This window comes from Bos grunniens, chromosome 11 (assembly GCF_055505025.1).
Source record: "Bos grunniens cultivar Pamir isolate PY7600 chromosome 11, Bosgru_T2T1.0, whole genome shotgun sequence".
In the NCBI taxonomy this organism is placed as follows: domain Eukaryota; kingdom Metazoa; phylum Chordata; class Mammalia; order Artiodactyla; family Bovidae; genus Bos; species Bos grunniens.
In genome coordinates this window covers 27597525-27614751 of record NC_141175.1, presented here as the reverse complement: position 1 = coordinate 27614751, position 17227 = coordinate 27597525, and the positions used below count along the sequence as shown (strand labels likewise).

Here is a 17227-nt window from a genome sequence, read left to right as displayed (position 1 = left end):
TTCCACTGTTTCCCCATCTATTTGCCATGAAGTGATGGGACCGGATGCCATGATCTCAGTTTCCTGAATGTTGAGCTTTAAGCCAACTTTTTCACTTTCCTCTTTCACTTTCATCAAGAGGCTTTTGAGTTCCTCTTCACTTTCTGCCATAAGGGTGGTATTATCTGCCTGTCTGAAGTTGTTGATATTTCTCCCAGCAATCTTGATTTCAGCTTGTGCTTCTTCCAGCTCAGCGTTTCTCATGATGTACTCTGCATAAAAGTTAAATAAGCAGGGTGACAATATCCAGACTTGATATACTCCTTTTCCTGTTTGGAACCAATCTGTTGTTCCAGGTCCAGTTCTAACTGTTGCTTCCTGACCTGCATACAGGTTTCTCAGGAGGTAGGTCAGGTGGTCTGGTATTCCCATCTCTTTCAGAATTTTCCACAGTTTATTGTGATCCACACAGTCAAAGGCTTTGGCATAGTCAATAAAGCAGAAATAGATGTTTTTCTGGAACTCTCTTGCTCTTTTGATGATCCAACGAATGTTGGCAATTTGACCTCTGGTTCCTCTGCCTTTTCTAAAACCAGCTTGAACATCTGGAAGTTCATGGTTCACAAACTGCTAAAGCCTGGCTTGGAGAATTTTGAGCATTACTTTACTAGCATGTGAGATGAGTGCAATTGTGTGGTAGTTTGAGCATTCTTTGGCATTGCCTTTCTTTGGGATTGGAATGAAAACTGACCTTTTCCAGTCCTGTGGCCACTGCTGAGTTTATTTTTAGGAAAAAAAAAAAATCATTGGACTTCCCTAGCCACCCTAGTGGCTCAGTGGTAAAGAAGCCATCTCTCAATGCAGGAGATGCAGGTTCAGTCCTTGGGTTGGGAAGATTCCCTGGAGGAGGAAATCACAACCCACGGTATTCTTTCTTACTTGGGAAACCTATGGACAGAGGAGCCTGGTGGGCTACAGTCTATGGGGTCACAAAGAGTAGGACATGACTGAGCAACTAAACAACAACAACAAACACTCAGTAGGTGTCAAGGTGCTCCCAGGGCTGTTCCACGACTGCTAAAACAGTCACAGACTATCAGAGGGCTAAAGGGATACGTTCATCACTCCTCCAAAAATATCCAAACACTTGAATCCAAGAGACTTAAGAATAAGCTCAGACACCTCTCCATCTATTAACTTTCCCATACTTTCAAAAATAGAAAAGGTATTTAAATCAAGTGCCTAAAGAAGTCCTAGTTAGCCTATATTCCTTGAGGTAGAAGATGGTGGTCAATAATTTGCAAGCCTGGGTTTTACTCTTTTAGCTCCGGATTTGAAAAGTCACTAAGGTAAAGTAAGTTAAGTGAGTGTGGTGGACACAGTTTAAGATGATGGCCCACAGAAGACCCTTATCCTTAAATGATTCCTTCCCCCTGTATGAAGTGGGACACCACCTCCATGATATGTTCTACAAAGAGATTTTGTAGCTATCATTTAGCTTACTCATCAGCTGACTTGGTTATATTAAAAGGAGATTTTTTCCAAGTAGGCATAACCTAATCATTTGATTTCTTTAAGAACAAAGCATTGTCTCTGTCCCTTAACAGAAGAGAAAGGCAGAGAGATTCAAGACAAGAAAGGAATTCAACATGACGGAGGTTCCCCATTAATGAGAGGGAGGGCTTGGGGCAAGGACCTGAGAATGGCCTCTGGGAGCTGAGAGTAAATGCTGGCCAACATCCAGCAACTTGGACTTCAGTCCTACAGTTGCAGGAAACTGGATTCCTTGAACATGAACTGACTTGGAAGCAGATTTTTCCTCAGAGCTTCCAATCCATCCCGGCGTACCTTGGTTTCAGCCTTAGGTGATCCTGAGCAGAGAACTCAGTTAAGACCACTTAGACTTCTAGTTTGAGGAACTATGAGATAATAAACAGACTTGTTTAAACTGATAAATAAATGGCGATTTGTTACACAGCAGGAGAAAATGGACGCAGCAAACCAATTCAAGTGGCAGATGAAGACAACGGGAAAATCAAATTTTTCTTTCCTTCCATAAGCTATTCAGTTGTCTCAGGAAAGGTGCAGCTATGTTGACTAACATGAGGCCCAACATGCCCCAAGCCATCCTTTTTGTGACATGGACAGTGTCCACTGCTAACTCATGAATGCCATTGTCTTCAAAACTTTATATTTCAACTATCACAACTGCCATTTGGTGCTGATACCATCATTATCTTCATTTTCTAAATGAGGATATTGAGATTTAGGATCATTAAACAACCTGTCAGAGATCACAGTGAGAAATGGGGGCTGGGAGGGGACAGAATTTAAGGATGGAAAACCAGGCAGTCTAACCTGGAGTGTACATAACCAACTATCTAGAAGACCTCTGGAGAACTTTGATTAAAGCTGTCAGAACTTCTCCTGTCTCACTCCATGATGGCTTGACAATATCAGATAGACATGGCACATGTCTCTGACCTAAAAGCAGAACCATAAGTGAAGAACATTATTGGACCTTATACACCAGAGTCAGGGACTGGATTTTACGTATTCTTCTCTGTGTGTACACAAGAGGGACAGATGTATGTTTAGATGTTTCGGGATGGGGCAAACACCAGGCAAAACAGTGAAAGTGTCATTCTGCCACACTATGTCTATCCACATTAAGTACTTTAACTTAATGAATGGACGTGGCCTTGCCATTGTGAAAGATACACCAAATACTGAAGCTACACTCAAGTGTAGAACAGGTCTCAGCGGTTAAAAATAGTCTCCAGATTTTCAGAAAGTTCTCCAAAGTGTGTCAGGATAAATAGTAAGAAATGATCAGGCCCACAAATGAGTCTGCCATTCATTTTGGCAGTACCAGAAAATGTACACCCACAAACGGGATTGATAGGATAAGTAACTTAGAAATATTAGACAGATTTAAAAAGAAGGAAACAGTAATGCTGATGGTGATATTAAACATTTGAACATTGTTTAGACATTGATTCATAAAAACCCAGACAATGGTTATGAATGGATGCACTCAAATAAATACTATTTCTTTTTTTAAAAAGTCACATATTCACAGAGTCAGCTGGTTACTATGGAATCACATATGATGTCATAAATTTGACATTCTAAATGCAAACCTAAACTGAGCAACAGAAACAACAGGAAATGGAGCTGGGGAGAAGAAAACCTACATAACAACAAAAGAATATCAGTAGTTAGAGAAATGAGTCAAACATCTCTGAAACAGAAAAAGAAGGTCAGTGAATTGAATGTCCTAGAATCTTGCCAAAGGACTGAGGAAACATAGATGTCAGCCCATCCTTTTCTCGGGGGCAATGCTTTGCAGCAATCAAATTTCAGAGGATGACCACACATAGAAACAAAAGGAGAGGTAAAGAATATGGAGAGTGGAGGAAAAGGAGCTGAAAGCATGTGGTGTAAGTCCATCCAATAATCAGCATTCATTGAGCAGATGCTCACACGCGAGTGGTAAGAGGTGAAACACAGTTGCTATCTTTGAAGAATGCACAGCCTAGTAGGAAAGAGAATACATAAACAAAGTTCAATTTGGCGCTCAGTAAAAGTGTGTACACAAGACACAGGCAACACGGAGGAATGTTTAACACTGGGAACTTCTCCCAGGTCATGCTGAGCTTAGCTCTGAAGAACACTGAGGGGAAAAGGAGGTTTTAAGAAAATAAGGGTGGTATACAGACAAATACAAGTCATTTGGCATAAATAGAACAGAAATAAGATGTAGAGTGGAGGGTATACAAGTTACAGGTAGACAGGATACAGCATGAGTCTCTTGTCTCTCTAACCAAGCGAATGAAGAATGCACCTGAAAATAAAGCATCAGTAGATTTACATTTTATAAATATCATAAATAAATCGAGTAGATAGACCTAGAAGTTGAGAGGATTTGAGGCCATAAAATCTGGTTAAAAGCTGTATTTTAAGATTACATGTCCATAATGATCTAAAGGCCTAGAACAAGGCAATGGTAAAAGAAATGGAGAAGAGGGACTGGATTCAAATATCTTTTGGAGTTAGAAGTGGTGGGATTTTACGGTGGTGGTGGTGGTGTGTGTGTGTTTGGGGGCACGGTGACAAAAAGATTTTAGGATTAGTTCTAGGAATGCACAGCTAGGCCATTCTCTTCAGACACAGACTCAATCACTCAACTCGAGATTTTTCATGAGTGCAAGACACAGAGCATAAAGAGATTAACAGACTGCCCTTGAAAACCTCAATTTATGCTGGAAGTTGAGCTCCTTAAACAGATAAATAATATTAATCTTGACTGCATTATAGTTACTGAATTGGCAGGAAGCAATAGAAATACTGGTCCAGTAAAATAGTATTTCCTGCAATTGAAAATGAAAAAAAAAATTGAATAGATGTCCATGAAATAAGTTATCATCTTGTGTTTTCCTGCATGGCCTTCCCTATTAGTTTATTGATAAGAAACCTCTTTTCACTCTTGATGCTATGAATAGTTAGATGATACGGATAGAATACATGCCTATTGATTGATTTCTATAGGATTAAGGTCTTTGATTTTAAAAATCTATTATTGATGAGGCTCAGATCTACAGAAAATTGGTTTATGGAAAAAAAAAAAAAAAAAAGAGAGAGAGAAGTTTCAATTCTACATGGCAAATGAAAAAGTTCCATAAGAAGCAACCTTCTGAGTAATGGGGAAAAAAATGTTCTGTGTAAGCAACTCCACACTTAATTCTAAGTGCTACTGACCTCTGGGAAATTATCCCAAAGCATTTCCCCCGTTATCATTTTTCAAATGATAAATGCATCATGTTTCGAAATCTATTGGCCTTTCTTGGTGGCTCAGTCGGTAAAGAATCCATCTGAAATGCAGGAGAATGCCTGTAAAGGAAGAGACCCAGGTTCAATTTCTGGGTCAGGAAGATCCCCTGGAGAAGGAAATGGCAACCCACTCCAGTACTCTTGCCTGGGAAATCCCATGGACAGAGAAGCCTGCTGGGCTACAGTCCATGGGGTCACAAGAGTCAGACGAGTCAGACACGACTTAGCAACTAAACTACCACCACCTCAAATCTATACATCAACAAATTTCTATATTAAAAATTTGTTCGTATAGTTCTCTGATATGTATTCTTTTTACTCACGCTTGTTAGAACAGGGGAAAAAATAATATCTAAAATCTATATTTTTTGATAATGGCAAGGAGACAAATTCTAATTCTTATTTATCCTTTCATTCCCCATACCCAAAGTTTCTAATGTCCCTGAGGTAAAAAATTAATAAACATTCTTTGTTTCCATGTCAAGAATGAGACTGGATCGAGGTACTCAAAAGACAGCCTAGAAGGAGATAAATCTAGAAAGGATTCTGAGAAATCAGTTCGTCTGACCACTCAGGTGAGCTGACCTCTTTAGAGTTGGTGAGAAAATTAAAGAGTAGACAGCATAACAAAAAATATTAGGGGGCAGTGGAGTTTGGGGAGACAAGACCAAGCTATCAAGATGTGCATTAAGGGATACCTAATGCCCTTGTGGAGAGGTTGAGAAAAACCTAGGAGAAGCTAGCTGGTCCCTGCCTCCCAGTCCAGTCCACATCCCAGTCTTCATACAGAACAAGTGGTATAGAAACCTCTGCTCAGTCTAAGGGAAGAGACTGGTCTATGTTCAAATCAGGGAGGGAAGGGGAGTCTGGCCATCACATTGACCATTTTCTGCACCATCTTTCAGATGAGGCGTGCAGTCATACCGAATCACTCGCTGAGATGTTGCTCCATGCGGGGTCACCCATCGTGTAGACGCTGCCTTTGTGCAGCTGAGGGAAAAGTACTTCTTAGCCCCTGCCGCACAATACGTATTTATATTCACATGTGCCTGTTGTGGGAACAGGGCCGGCAGATCACGATGATCAGGGTGAGCAGAGATCAAACTATTGATTTTGGAGGGGAGCCACAGGCAATCTGGGTGAGGGGAAGGATACGGGAACAGAAATGTCCACTTGCCTCTCCATGGTCTCCTCCATCCTGTTCCTCCCAAAGGGAGTGCTAGAGGGCGCTATTCCTTCTCCTGCAGTGCCTGGAGCCCTGCGGCAGCCTTAACCAGGTACCAGCTGCTTTCATCTTTGCAGTCTGGTCAAAAGTGCTGGAGATGTCTTTTCAGCATCTGATAACAGGCTCATCCTTAAGGAAAGATGTGGGGAAAAGGGAGGAAGAATGCTCAACTCTACTAAGCTTCGCATAAGACTCTTAGAGTCACAGGTGAAAAAACATGAGATACCAGATTTGCTTCTTGGTTTTGGATGCCCTTCCAGGTAGATTCCCACTTCATGGATCCTCACAGAAGTTAGGATTCAATCAGAGCTAGAAAAATACACAAGGGCTAAGGCTGAATTACAGGTTATAGAGGTCAGGGACCTTCTCACTGATCACTGCCATATTTAGCTCGACATGGCTATTTCATCAAAACATGTGTGGAAGGACAGGGGGTGGGGGTGGGGTATTACACTTCTGGGTCTCTTCTCTCCTCAAAAGGGATCACAAGAATTAACTTTGCCGAAGTCAGACTCTCGAGGGTACGTAGTGCGAAATCAGTGGTCTCGAACTTCACGGAGCCCATCCACCAGACCTCCATCAGCAGAGGAGTCCAGAAGCAAGAACACCAGTCTTAAGGTAGAGATGGGCACGAAAGGGAAGAGCACATTGCAGAATAATAGTAATAATAACAGCAATGTGCATTGATACTTTCTATGTGCCAGGCCCTGTTCTGTGTATTTTATATCTTTCAGCTAATTAGTGTCACACACTCCCACCCCCACTAATCCCCAGCGTAAGGAAACTGAAACACAGAGTCACCTAAGATTTCTCATTAGTAATGCCCACAGAACTAAATCAAAACCTAGAGTCTCTAGGTCTCTAAACGGCTCCCTGAATGATTAAACTCCACGGTTTCTCCTTCCTTACTTCACACATTTAAAAACTATTCATTGAATACTCAAGACTCAGAAGAGGGGGTGAAAAGGTCAACAAAGGAGATAAATTGTTGAAGAATACTAGGCTGTGTGACACTGTGAGCCCTTAACTAGGCCTAGTCACACAAAAGAAAAAGTCTGTCGTGAGATTAAGTTTTTGAATGCAGAGGGTGACCCGGTCCCAGGCACTGGGAGAAACAATCTGTCTATCTTTGTGAGGACTGGCTCAATAATTTAACCAAGAACTTGCCTTTTGAAACTTGTGAAACAGTCACAAAAGCTGGAATGATATATGGATACTTATAATCTCTCTTACACCTTAGTGAAAGAGTCCTTTCTCTAGAAAGATTGCTTCCAGTTTAGGAAGATGATTCTCTCCAGTTGAACTTCCCTGGCACAAGAAACTCTGAAGGGGAGTCACTTGATTCTCCAGCCTGCCGACCTTCCCAGTATTCGCTGCTTTAACAACAGGGGGCAAAGGTGGAGACACATGCCCTGACATGATGCTTTATAGAGCCTTCAGTGGTGGGGACTTCCGGTCCAGCCACTCGCTGAGTTAACTGGAGGTGGCAGGTGGAGACAGGGGCAAGCAAGGTCCCTTACTCAAGCCCTCTGTCCTACCTGGAGGTCTCTGACTAAGCAGGTGTATGTGAACAAAGTGACAGAACTTTGTAAAGTGTGTGCCGACTATGTAGGAGCAAGGAAAAGGACCTCCACCCTGTCTATCACAAAAGGAAATGAACAAAGAAAGTGAAAGGGGCTGACAGGGCAGCTGGGGAAAATGAGAGCTGTCTTTGTGTTCACATAACAGAAATGTCTAACATTTGGAGCCCCTTAAGCCCTATTTAAGGGCTTCCCTCATAGCTCAGTCGGTAAAGAATCTGCCTGCAATGCAGGAGACCCAGGTTCGATTCCTGGGTTGGGAAGATCCCCTGGAGAAGGAAATGGCAGCCCAATCCGGTATTCTTGCCTGGAGAATCCCTAGAGGAGCCTGGCAGGCTACAGTCCATAGGGTCGCAAGAGTTGGACACGACTTAGCGACTAAATTACTACTACTACTACTACTAAGCCCTATTTAAAAGAAGCTGAGATGAACCAGGATCCATGTAAGAGCTAGGAATGGAACAGACAGAAGGGACAGCTCCTTGATGCCAGCTGGGTGGAGAGGAGTACAGGGACCCTAAGCAAGCATGGAACCCAGAGGCCCACTTTCTTGTTCCAGCTCCCCAATAGCTCCACGACCTCCCGGACTTCATCCACCTCCCCTAGCCATCAAGAGTCACCGAAACAGCTGTCAGCACAGCCCTCACCAACCACGCAAAACATGCCACTCGACTCACGGAATTCCATGTCCCCGGAGGCCCAGCTGCAGACCACGTCCCGGCGCACCACCAAGTCTGAGAATCCTGACACCTGGTCTCACAGCACGGGGCGAGAGATGCGAGAAAGCCGGGAGAAGAGAGAGTCCCGGGACACGCGAGACATGTCCCGCTCCCGGGACTCGCACGATTCCAGGGACACACACCAGCGGGAATACTCGCGCACGCCTCCCTCCGAATGGAAATCCTATACTCAGCGCAGGATGCTCTACCCCTCTCAGATGGACCACGACTGTGTGTCCGAACTGGCCAGGAAACGAGAGGAAGAGGAGGACGAGGATGAGGCCTACTGGGCGTCCGTGAGAACACTGTACGAGAAGACACCCAACTGCTCGCGCCCCAGGCCGGTGAGCAGGGCCTGCCTCCCCTGGGCACCCGGGTTTATCCCCACGCAGCCCAGCCCTGAGGCCTAGCTCCTCTCCGTGGTGCAGGGAAGCTCACTCAGGCCACTGCTTCTCCTCCCTAAACCTGCCCCTCTGCACTGTAGACGCCAGGATCCCATTCTTGGCTGTCTCCAGCATCCCAGTCCTCCAAGCCAGGACCACCTATTTGCTTCCCACCCTACCCTGGCATGAGCTCTATTCCTGACCCCTTTGTATCTGCGTGACTGTCCTCCTGTTGGTGCCCCTCTCTGCAGCCCAAACCCAAGCATGCCATCACTGTTGCTGTGTCATCCGGGGCACTCTTCAACATGATGGACAGCAGGAAAATCTATGATGAAGAGGGTCTGGAGAAATACATGGAGTATCAGCTTACCAACGAGAATGTCGTCTTGACCCCAGGGCCGGCCTTCCGCTTTGTCAAGGTACTCTGCAAAGCTGTCTCTGGCCCTCCAGGACTTTAGAGGGCAGGCAAGGACCCATGCCAACCCTTAGGATCTCATCCAGTTTTCCTTATCATTCCTAGTCCACCCTTGTCATTCTTGCCATTTGCAAGTTGACCCTAGGTCACTTTGTATTTTCAAAGAAACTTCAACACTGTTGAGGGAGGGACTGCAGCCCGAGGTTTGGAACTCTGAGTCCAAATCCTGAGATCTGTAACAGAAACGATCATTCCCTCCACAGAAGGAGCAATAACCAGAAGCAACAGTGAGTTTACAATTCCAAGTAGTAGAAATGAAACACCCCATTCAAATATGATGAAATTCACATTAGCTTCTCCTGCCCCAAACACAGCACATTAAAAAGTCAAGATGCTCTTGGCACTTAGGGGCATGATTTTAATAGAGAAAGTAATCTTGGAATTTGCACTAAAATGTATAGCACTTCTAGCTCTGATCCCCTATACAGCTTATACAAATATGATACAATAACATCATAACCAGGCAGAAACAAATGACACCTCTGCTAGTTGTAAGTAGAAAGTAGTTATGGAGCATAGTGGAATCATTGGATGAAACCACAAACCTATTCTAAAGACTCACATTTAAAAAATAGACAAAATGCTCACTTTGGTGGCACTTGTGCTAAAATTGGAACAATACAGAGACCATTAACATGGCCTCTGTGCAAGGATAACATGAGAACTCTTGAGGCAGCCTATATGTTTCACAATAAAAAATAATCATCAGATGATCAAAAAAGGCAGGTTTTATGAATCAAAAACAAAAATAGACAAACCCTAAAAGGGTTAGCCTGATCTTATGTCTACCTCACAGAAATAATTCTAGTAAACCAAAACATCACCCATCTTTCAATAAACATTTGCTGAGGTCCTTTGTATGAGAGGCTGAAAATACTGAAATGAATGGCATAACCCTGCCTTAAAGGAGCCACAATCTCTCAGGGAAGAGTCTTCGGAGCTTGAATTGGACACCTAAGGGATCCGTTCCCTCCAGACCCCCGATGCCCACCTTGCCTGGCCCTCCTCACACACGTCCGTGTTTGTAACCTGCAGGCACTGCAGCATGTCAACTGTAGACTCCGTGAGCTGTATCCTGACGAACAGGACTTATTTGATATTGTACTGATGACTAATAACCATGCCCAAGTGGGAGTGCGGCTTATAAACAGCGTCAATCACTACGGTAAGTAAAATAAATACCGTGTGGAGGAACAGCTTGCTGCTCTGGAAGAGAGAAGCCATGTTATTTTGCTCGCCGTGGCCTAACTAATGCAGCCTCTTTGATACTGACACCCCCTTCTGCGTGAGAATGTTTATTTGCCTATGTCAGAACAAGAGAGGCCATGTTCATTTTTAACTTCAGCCCAGAGTCGGGCCCAAAGCTCTGGACTTAACTTGTCAAGTGTGAATTTCAAAGTCTTAATCCCAGGCCCTGCAATATATTTCTCTGTTTTACGTTTTTCACTTCTGAACTTGACTTCAAGGAGCCGTCAGCCTAGGGCTTTCTCTGTGTGATCAGACTTCTTGCTCACCACAGATGCATGTTAAAGGTTTTAAGGTTTTTACCTTTCCTTTCCACTCTTAACATCTGACTCTCCCCGGCTGCTTGCCCCGTACATCAAATTCATACCCATGCCAGCAAAACTGTCTTTATTCCTTTACAGGGAAAATTTGTTTGACACTAGACTCTTCATGACATCTCCATCAGTGTGTTAGAGAGTTTCAAGGGAGGTCCCCATTTTTCCTCTTATGAATTTACCTGACTTATGTGGAGACCTTTAGCCTATTTGCTAAGTGACATGTCCAGTCTTACGGGTATGTCCAAGAAAAAATAAGATTTAAATTTGGTAAAACGATTATCCTTTAATTAAAAATAAATAAACTTAATTTAAAAATACTTCTATTACTAAATACAAAATTACTTTCTAGACAGTCCGTGCCAATTCATACTTTCATCCATAGTGTATGTAAGTGCCTATTTTACAGACTTCTCACCAGCATCTAGTGTTTTTTTAAAAACTTTGGTTGATTCAGAAGACATTTAAAGGTCTATTAATTTTTAGTCTGATAATGACCTCATTTAAAATTTCAAGTCAAGAGAGACAATTTCAGACCTTTTGTTCTTCAGTTTTAGGGAAATAGTTTAAACCCTATCACTACTGACTATTACATTGTATTGTTACTAAGAAAATATGGAAATGGTACTTAAAAATAGAGCCACATCTCAGGTGGCCCTCTCATCAAGTGAGGAGGCTATAGCTGAAGCAAAGGTGCACTCTTCTAGCCTAGACAAGAGTCAATGTTATCTAGTGGGTTTAAACAAGTATTTATGTCTCAGTTTCCTTTTCTATAATGAGGATAATAATGCCTGCCATCTCAGTTGTTGTGACAGTAAACTGGCGTGGCCTATCTGGACATACTTCATAAATTATTATGCAGCAGACATACCTACTATTATATAAAATAGCTGAGACATTTTTCAATATTGGTACTATGAACATAATTCTAAAATTTCTCTAGGCACTCAGTTATTCTGAAGGCAGCTTTAATTTGCATTTCCAGTAAGCATGCTGTCTTTAACTTGCTGCCATAACAAAGTCTTTCTTGCCTGATAATAGGATTACTAATTGACCGCTTCTGTCTGACTGGAGGAAAAAGCCCCATTGGCTATTTGAAGGCATATCTTACCAACTTGTATGTTTCTGCGGATTCTGACAAAGTACTAGAAGCAATACAAGAAGGTATTCCTTGGTTTTTTCTTTCTCGTTAATAAAGAAGTCTCACTAGTGTTTCCTTGGGCTCCAGTGATTATGTTGTTTACATCACTGTCACTGGATTTTCTGCTAAGGTGTTTCCACAAGTAGCAGCCCTTAAGTTTGTCTTTTAGAGCTTTGACCTTCCTTGAGGTGGACGTCTTCGGTGATTGTCCTACATCCATTTTACACCCTCCCATCCCTTATAGCAACAGAGGCAGCTCAAAGACAGCTCGTTTGAGATGTGTGGTTGTGAAGAGGAGTTGAGTTGTCAGGTAATAGCCAGAGAGGAAATTCAAGGTCTGGGAGGACTATTCTTAGTTTTGTTTTTAAATAGTAGACCCTAAAACTCATGGGCCTAAGACTGTTTATTAATTCCAATGGTCTGCCAGGGATCGCCTCCGCAACGATGTATGAAGGCGCCAAGGACATGTCTTACTGCGACACACAGCTCCGTGTGGTCTTTGATGGGGATGCTGTCCTCTTCTGTGAGGAGCCTGAACACAGTACCAAGGATCACGGGCTGGACAAATGCTTCCAACATGAAGCCCTAGCAGACAATAAGCCTCTTGGTCAGGTAGGTTCAGTGAAAGCTGCTTTATTTTGATCTACTTATTTTCCAACATATAGATATAGTTATTTCTTCACTGTTTTATAAATTTTTTTAGGCACTTCTCACTTCTTATCCTTTGTAGCCTTCTCTCTTTCTTTCATGAACTCCTCATTTTAAAGCTGCCAACGTTTTTGGTTTTTTTTTTTTAGTGTTCTTTTATCCTTTTGGAAATGTTTCTATCCTCTCCCCATGATAAAGAGTTCATCTCCTCCAAATTATAAGTAAAGAAAGAGAGGTAATACAGCTTACAAATTAGCCAATTCTACATAATAAGTTCTCAAAATAGTAAGATCATTTCCAGCCAGTCAGTAAACTTGTTGAATCTCTCATCCATGACCTCAGACTCCATGAAGGCATAACATGATTGAGAAAAATCTGCAAAACTGAGAGTTTGAATCCAGTCAAATAATGAGCCTCAAACAAGTGCAAACTATGAACAATGAATCAAACTGAAATTAAAATTTTAGGTTTGGGGAAATCAATCCATGAATTGAAGTGTTAAAGTTGTGGTCTAAAATAAACAAAACCTACAACTTCGAAACCAAAGGAGATCTGAATAGCAAAATTTTCTCCAAACTGAATAGGAAACAATAGATCATTCAGGTTTAACCTGTGAATCTTACCAAGACCTTTTTTTAATTGGCATTTTTTTCTCAGCTCTTCTTGAACTTAAGATGTACTTAAATATTATTAGTTTTATTACATTTATAAAACTATGAAGAGATTAGTTGAAAGCTGAATGTTTTACTAACTTACCGCACATTACAGCTCAAGTGATATTTAAATTCTATGTGTTCATGTGTGTGTTTAACTTCATAGTCCCTTCCGAAATAGCTTGTTTAGAAGTCTTGAGCTCATGTCAAGAAGTTGTTCAGTGTTAACAAAGTTTACTAATAAAAGGAATACCCTTTGTTATAATTGACATGCTTGCTTTGCTGAAATTTAGAGCCAATTGTATATTAACCTTTAAATATTATTAAAATGTACAAGATCTCTAAAAAATAGCATTTAAAAATTCTGAAAATAATTATTTCAAGATAATCTTAAAACACCATTTTTCCTCATCCCCGGGAAATAATCAAACTTTCTTTTAGATTCTGTACTTATCAGTTCCTTTTTTCCATATTTTAAATCATTTTCCCATTAAACAATTGTGAAGCTCAACACTGGTTATTGGAGAAATACCCAATGAATTTTATTAAGCATACTTGTTTCCATAATATGGTCCTTCTGAAGGTGGAAAAATATGCTACTTTTCACATAGAAAGGGTAGCTCTTCTATAAAGACCAGATTTTGCCAGATGTTTCCACTGATGGGAAAGAAGTTATGAGGTATGATTCCTAACTATGATTTTCAATTATGTTGGCCGTGGGGCTTGTGGTTTGGTCATAACAATGTCCAATTGTCTCAAATGGAGGAGATCTGAGGGTCACCAGCAAATGGGACAGCTGGACAGGATTAATTTATCCACTCTCATTGTCTCCTGATTTGATATCTGTCTCATTTCACCATTCTAGAATAGTGATCTCTGTGTATGTGTGTGCGCACACATGCATATGGGTGTGTATGTGTCTGTTTTAATCAGAGTTGTTGAGGTGTACTTCATATACAGTATAATTCATCATTTTTAGTGTATGGTTCTGAGGGTTTTGGCAAACATACATGTACAGACATGAAACCATGATCGAACTCAAAATACTAACAAAATTCACTTGTGTTTCTTTGTAAGTCATTGTACTCCCTCTCTTTAGGATCTGTCAACCACTAATCTGATTTCTGTCCCTAATGTTTTGCCTCTTCAGGTATCATATAAATGGAGCCCCAAAGGATGCAGTCTTTTGAATTTGATTTATTTTACTTCAAATGATGCATTTGAGATTCATTCATGTCATTCGTGTATCAGTAGTGTATTCCTTTTTATGCTGAGTACTAGCCTTTTCTACGGAGAAGGCAACGGCAACCCACTCCAGTGCTCTTGCCTGGAAAATCTCAGGGACAGAGAAGCCTGGTAGGCTGTAGTCCATGGGGTCACTAAGAGTCAGACTCGACTGTGTGACTTCACTTTCACTTTTCACTTTCCTGCATTGGGGAGGGAAATGGCAACCCACTCCAGTGTTCTTGCCTGGAGAATCCCAGGGATGGGGGAGCCTGGTGGGCTGCTGTTTATGGGGTCTCATAGAGTCGGACACAACTGAAGCGACTTAGCAGCAGCAGAGGCAGCCTGTTCTATGGATGAACCACATGTTCTTAACAATTTACCTACTGGAGAATATTTAGGTCATTTCCAGTTTGGGACATTTATAAATAAAGCTACTTTAAGCGTTTTCACACAGGATTCTGTGTAACATAAAATCTCATTTCTCATAGGTAAATACCTTGGAGTAAGATTTCTAGGTCACAGGATAAATATATGTTTAACTTTAAAGAAACTATTTTCCAAAGTGGTCATACCACTTTGCATTTCCATGAGAGATCTTTTACTCTGCATCCTTGCCAGTATTTGGTGATGTCAGTTGTTTTTCATCTGTTTGTTTTAAGCTGTTTGGTGGTTACATAATAGCACCTCATTGTGATTTTAATTTGCATTATCTTAATGACAAATGATATTGAACATTTTATTAAGTGCTTTGCCATTATATGTATTCTTTGGCAAAAAATTTCTGTTCAGATCTCTTGCTCATGTGAATTGGGTTGTTTTTCATTTTATTATTGAGTTCTGAGAGTTCTTTATATATTCTGGGTACAAGTCCTTTATCATATATTTCTTTGCACATATTTTCTCTCAGTCTGCGCTTGTTTTTAATTTAAATATTGTTCAGTGTCCTTCAATTAGCAGAAACTTATTTGTTGCTGTTGTTAAGTTACTCAGTTGTGTCCAACTCTTTGAGACCCCATGGACTGTAGCCTGCCAGTCTCTCTGTTCATGAGATTTCCCAAGCAAGAGTACTGGAGTGGGTTGCCATTTCCTTCTTCAGAGGATCTTCCTGATTCAGGGATCAAACCTAGGTCTCCTGCACCGTAGGCGAATTCTTTACCACCCAGGCCACCAGGGAAGCCTCAGATTAAAATCTACCATCTTCCTATTTTTTGGATTTGTTTCATCTTGAGTTAACTTTAATTTTTTTTCCTTTTATTATTTTTGCTTTTTAACTTATTGTACATGGGGGCTCCCCAGGTGGAACAAGTGGTAAAGAATCTGCCTGCCAATGCAGGATATATAACAGACACAGGTTCAGCCCCTGGGTTGGGACAATCCCCTGCAGGAGGAAATGGAAACCCACGCCAGTATTCTTGCCTGGAGAATCCCATGGACAGGGTAGTCTGGAGGGCTGTGGTACATGGGGTCACAAAGAGTCAGACACAACTGAAGTGACTTAGCATTTGTTGTATATATTGTATGTTTTTAGGCTTCCTAAAATTGCATAACCATTAATGATTTATTACTCATGTTAGATTTTATAGTAGTTAGCATCAGATATATAATATACAACCTTAATTAATAACAGTCTACTTTCATAATAATATTATGCCACATCATGTATAACGGAAGAATCTTACAATAGTACACTCTTAATTCCTCCCTCTCATGTTTTGTGATACGGTCATACATTTTAATTTCACCTATGCTATAAACTCAAGTTTTGTTTTAAAAATTAAGACTTTATGATTGTATCACATAGCAAAATCCAATTCTCTGTCCTGTGCTAGAGGTACAGCTAAAAGTAAGTGTTCAGAAAGGTTGAAGATAAAAGTAAGTGTGAAGTAGGGTATATATAAATTACAGTAAATATAGACAAGATTGGATTCAAACCCTGAAGAAACTGAACAAGATAGAAAAGTACACTTTATATAAATATTAAAATGTACAATTCTACAAAAATAAATAAATTTAAAAAGTAGTGTTTTTGGTTCAGTTCTAAGCTAAACTTGAGAGTAACCCCATTTTCCCATGGATAGTTTATGTCTGTTGCCCTGGTTCAACTTTTTACAGAAGCTTCTTTCACTCTTAAAATGTGTGTGTTCAAATGATAAATTATATGGCCATCCTATTTTGTATTCTAAGAATGCAAGGATGGTTCCATACAAGGAAATATAATCACAATAAACGAAAGAGTTTCAGCAATGTATTACTGGTCTATACTGCATGCTTCATGCAGTATTACACGTTTCTTATAAATATCTGCTTTTTTAGCATTCACTTCCTTTTGCTCCATGGATGACAGCTGTGACATATGTTCCTTTTGCAGGGTCCCTTGAAAGGCTTTATGGAAGATTTAGGCAGACTGCAAAAGAAGTTTTATGCCAAAGACGAACGGTTATGTTGCCCTATCCGGACCTACCTGGTTACAGCCAGGAGTGCAGCCAGTTCAGGCGCCCGCGTGCTGAAAACCCTTCGCCGCTGGGGTCTAGAAATAGACGAAGCTCTTTTCCTTGCTGGAGCCCCCAAAGGTCCCATTTTGGCAAAGATAAGGCCCCATCTCTTCTTTGATGATCATATGTTCCACATTGAAGGGGCACAGAAATATGGTACCACCACAGCTCATGTACCTTATGGAATTAGTCAAAAGTGAACAATTAGGGATGGGGAGGAGAAATAAAGCATCGAGTCTGGTATTACGGAATCATCTGTGGATCCCTAGGGTAATTAGGTATTTAAGTAGACTAGACCTCACAACTTTGTTAA

The 17227-nt window shown here is 41.2% G+C and overlaps 1 protein-coding gene and 1 non-coding gene across 2 annotated transcripts; both read left to right on the top strand.

Annotated features, from left to right (window-relative positions):
• The first annotated feature begins 1938 nt into the window (after positions 1-1938).
• NT5C1B (5'-nucleotidase, cytosolic IB) lies at positions 1939-17157 on the top strand. Its single transcript, XM_086328370.1, has 10 exons — positions 1939-2061; positions 5298-5387; positions 5718-5900; positions 6518-6655; positions 8177-8680; positions 8971-9138; positions 10230-10359; positions 11795-11917; positions 12322-12506; positions 16791-17157. Exons 1-10 carry the CDS (start codon positions 1939-1941, stop codon positions 17112-17114), a joined length of 1968 nt encoding a protein of 655 aa, XP_086184496.1. The 3' UTR covers positions 17115-17157.
• LOC147362771 (U6 spliceosomal RNA) lies at positions 9775-9881 on the top strand. The gene has a single exon (XR_015137543.1). It is a non-coding gene; the product is annotated as a U6 spliceosomal RNA (small nuclear RNA).
• Positions 17158-17227: the final 70 nt, after the last annotated feature.